Source organism: Clavelina lepadiformis, chromosome 5, assembly GCF_947623445.1.
Source record: "Clavelina lepadiformis chromosome 5, kaClaLepa1.1, whole genome shotgun sequence".
NCBI classification, from domain to species: Eukaryota; Metazoa; Chordata; class Ascidiacea; order Aplousobranchia; family Clavelinidae; genus Clavelina; species Clavelina lepadiformis.
This window is the reverse complement of record NC_135244.1, coordinates 20,223,057-20,226,551: the sequence shown is the minus strand read 5'-3', so window position 1 is coordinate 20,226,551 and position 3,495 is coordinate 20,223,057. Positions and strand designations below refer to the sequence as shown.

Genomic DNA, 3,495 nt, shown 5'->3' with positions numbered 1-3,495 from the left:
CAGACAGGACTTCGATGAGCAAATCGCACAAGATCAATTCTACTTTTGGTATTGAGTTGTCAGAATTCGTTGATTTTACAACTTTAAGGTATTAGAAAATATAGTTTTTTAAATAAGATAATCGAGTTGAACGTAAGTTAATGACCGAAAACGATTGCTAGTTAATAATAACGTAATCTTGATGTATTTTTGATATATATAGCAGAAAATTATTATTACAATTACTTGATATATTTCGTATAGCAGAAAATAATTGTCTAATCTACCCTAATTACATATTTCATCAAGATGTAGAAAATGTTTTGAGATAACTGTTCGATTATATGCTACCATGGTTGCTGTTTACATACTAACTTATTTGATGTTCGGAAGCGTAGCAGTTCTCTGTTGTTTATTGATATGGAGATGTTGCCTTTATTGGAAAAGTAAAACTTGCGTGTTATGCAGGCGATGTTGGAGGCCACTCGACCAAGAAGAAGAAGCAGGTAATTATATTTTAAGATCAAAACCTACGTTATATCTAAATTTAAAAAGTATATTTATGTGTTGTGTTATCATCGTATTGTATGGGCATATATTGGCAAGAATTTAATCTGAAGAAAATTTAGAGAATATTGAGCTTCCAGTTAAGAAATGGCGGAAAACTGAGCAAAAGCAAAATCGTCTTCCTGTTATACACGAGGATCCAGAGGGTGAAGAAGAGGGTGATCAAATTCCTCCTGCTCTTCACGACGATCCCGACTCTACGGAGGAGATAAATTATCTTCCTGTTATACATGAGGGTCCAGAGGGTGAAGAAGAGGGTGATAAATTTCCTCTTGCTCTTTACGTAAATTCCGACTCTAAGAAAGGGATCAATTATCTTCCTGTTATACACGAGGATTCAGAGGGTGAAGAAGAGGGTAATCAAATTCCTCCTGCTCTTCACGAAGATCCCGATTGTACGGAGGAGATAAATTATCTTTCTGTTATACACGAGGGCCCAGAGGGTAAAGAAGAGGGTGATCAACTTCCTCCTGCTCTTCACGAAGATCCCGGCTCTACAGAGGAGATCAATTATCTTCCTGTTATACACGAGGATCCCGAAAATGAATAAAAAATCAGCTTTCTATTAAAAACAAAAATCCTACAAAACAAAGAGAAAGACAAGGAAATCGTTCATCGTGTGGCGCAATTTTTGATTGCCGGTTAATTACTGATCTATAATTCCTTGAGAATGGCATTGAAACGTAAAAAAGAAACAAGAACCTTGTGATGGGCAATTTTTAACGTAATCTTTTAGAATTTTTATCATAATACTGTAGTTTTTGTATGTATAGCTGTTTTATAGTCGTCGGATATTTTTGTAGCATTTGTATTTTGTTAAACGTTTATTGTTACGTTTATTTTACAACGCTGTTGTAAATAACTGCATTGGCTGAAATCTTGTGTTTCATTTTATTGCGCGTTAAAATTGCTGCATAGAAAGATACAACCCATTGTTGGAAAGAAATTGTCTTTGATATATGTACAAAGCAGAAACTTTCACAATACTATCATGCTGCATTTGTCTGTTTCAGTATAGAATTTAAAATGTATCTTTAGTAACTTAACGATCATTGACAATTAATTTGTTGTTTGTATGTACATTTTATCACGTCGTTTTAAAGAAAGTAATATAAGTTTTTTGAAAAATTAACTAAGCAGTTTTGTCGTGGCTGAAGCGTCTTGACTGCAAAGCTATGTAGTTAGTGTATAGACATCCACACCGGATTGTTAATTTTTTCATGATGCTTTTAAACGTTTTGAGCTTTTAGTAATTTTGGATGGGAAGTATCCAGTAAAGTTTCAAAGTGAGAAATTGAAAATTTGATTTAAGTTATCACTGACAGGATAATACAGTCTTGTTAAAGATGTTAAATGTTTTTTTGGAATAACAGCGTAAAACTCGTATTCTTCTAATAAACAATACAGGTTGTTCTTAACACTTTACAGATTATTTTAAGCAATATCTTATAACGTGCAATAGTACAACGCGGAATTTAGTTTAACTTTTATTTAATGTCGCATTTCTACTACTCTTTAGTGCATTAAAATCCAAGTATGTGTGTAGAATATTTTTGTGGAAGGATTGAGGATAAATAGCAAACCTTTGTAGTGTGTGGAACGTATAGAATGTTTTAATACACATACAACTGTAACCGAAGATTCTTGCCTTCTGGTGCCAGGTTGTTTTCCCACCATCCATCACCATCACACCATCGGTAAAACCCAAAAAAAGCAATTTATTTCATGAAACAGCTCCCACGACCAAAACCAAACCGACCCGCTGAAATCACTTAATAACGTATTTTATAGAATGCAAAATGTGACCTGTCAAACTACGGTTAAGATAAGAACGCACAAAACGTGAGATAAACAATGATAATCGCAAGTAATCAACTAAAAGCAAAGCATCGTGAAGTAATCATCGCACATCAAGTAGAGAATTAACACATGAAAAACGGAAAAACATAAGATAATATATAAATCACAAGTGACATAGTTTTGTTACACAACAATACGTCAATATGCATGGTCAGCAACACAAAGAACACACAAATTATTGTATTTGAGTCATTTTGTTATACAGCTACTTTTTTGTACATAAACAATATCTTTTAATTTTAAACGGATGGCCATATGTTGCAGATGCTTGCAAAGTATGTAAGTTTTTCACGCAAAGCGATTTCCTCAAGACAATATTTCGAAATATCTGGAAACATTCCAATGTTTCGTATATTGCGGTTTAAAGATTCAAATTCCAAATTTAAAAAACGGCAAGAACATGTAAAATATAAAGTTTAATAAGTAGAAGTTTAACCGGTTCAGAAGCAAACAAAGCAAAATTATGGAATAATATTGTATACGCCTGCTGGTTGTCGTCACAATTAAATAAATGGATGAGGTTCTTAATTACAGTATAGCGCAGATCTTTCTGGTCATCGGTTGTAATTTCCTCCGTGATTATTTTACATACTCTCGGTAGGTTCTGTTTAGATACTTCCTAAATGTTAATTTATTGTAAAATGTATTAGAAAGTTGCTTGTGCATTTTAAGGCTTTGCACAAACCATTCTATAAAGCTATCTAAGTTTTCTTTTATTTATCTTTTTAGAAATGAAACCTTGCAAATAATACTTGGAATTTCAAAGTATCCCAGAAATCATTGCCAATGATCGAACATGCTGTGGCTGTTAGATGCACAAATACGCTGACTACACTGGACACTGGACACTACACTGGACATAACCTATTGCTAAAGAACATTTGATTTCTGCTTTAGAAAGCGTAAAAAAGTCATATTTTCTCTTTCAGATAATGCACATAAAACTTGCACTAAATTGACATTAAAAAAATTGAAAATTGCTCAAAAAAGCTCACGACAGTGTGCTATAACTTTTTTCATAGATGCATCATCGAGAGAAAGATAAAATGCAAATGGAAATTTGACGTACTCACATAATTGCAAAGATAA

At 33.1% G+C, this 3,495-nt stretch overlaps 1 protein-coding gene across 4 annotated transcripts; it reads left to right on the top strand.

The window, feature by feature from the left end:
* LOC143460424 (uncharacterized) lies at positions 1-1,740 on the top strand. 4 transcript variants are annotated; one of them, XM_076957925.1, is made up of 3 exons: positions 1-88; positions 448-485; positions 609-1,740. In XM_076957925.1, exons 1-3 carry the CDS (start codon positions 15-17, stop codon positions 1,094-1,096), a joined length of 600 nt encoding a protein of 199 aa, XP_076814040.1. In that variant the 5' UTR covers positions 1-14; the 3' UTR covers positions 1,097-1,740. The 4 variants fall into 4 exon arrangements, with proteins under 4 accessions (XP_076814040.1, XP_076814039.1, XP_076814038.1 ...); XM_076957924.1 differs by having other exon boundaries at positions 14-88; positions 600-1,740; XM_076957923.1 differs by lacking the exon at positions 1-88 and having other exon boundaries at positions 290-485.
* The last annotated feature ends 1,755 nt before the right edge of the window (positions 1,741-3,495 follow it).

Excerpts from the sequence above, each read along its gene's own strand:
- LOC143460424 (XM_076957922.1), top strand. The coding sequence starts at position 332 with ATGGTTGCTGTTTACATACTAACTTATTTGATGTTCGGAAGCGTAGCA. Across the intron at positions 486-599 it reads CGACCAAGAAGAAGAAGCAG|AAAATTTAGAGAATATTGAG; the intron begins GTAATTATATTT and ends TTTAATCTGAAG.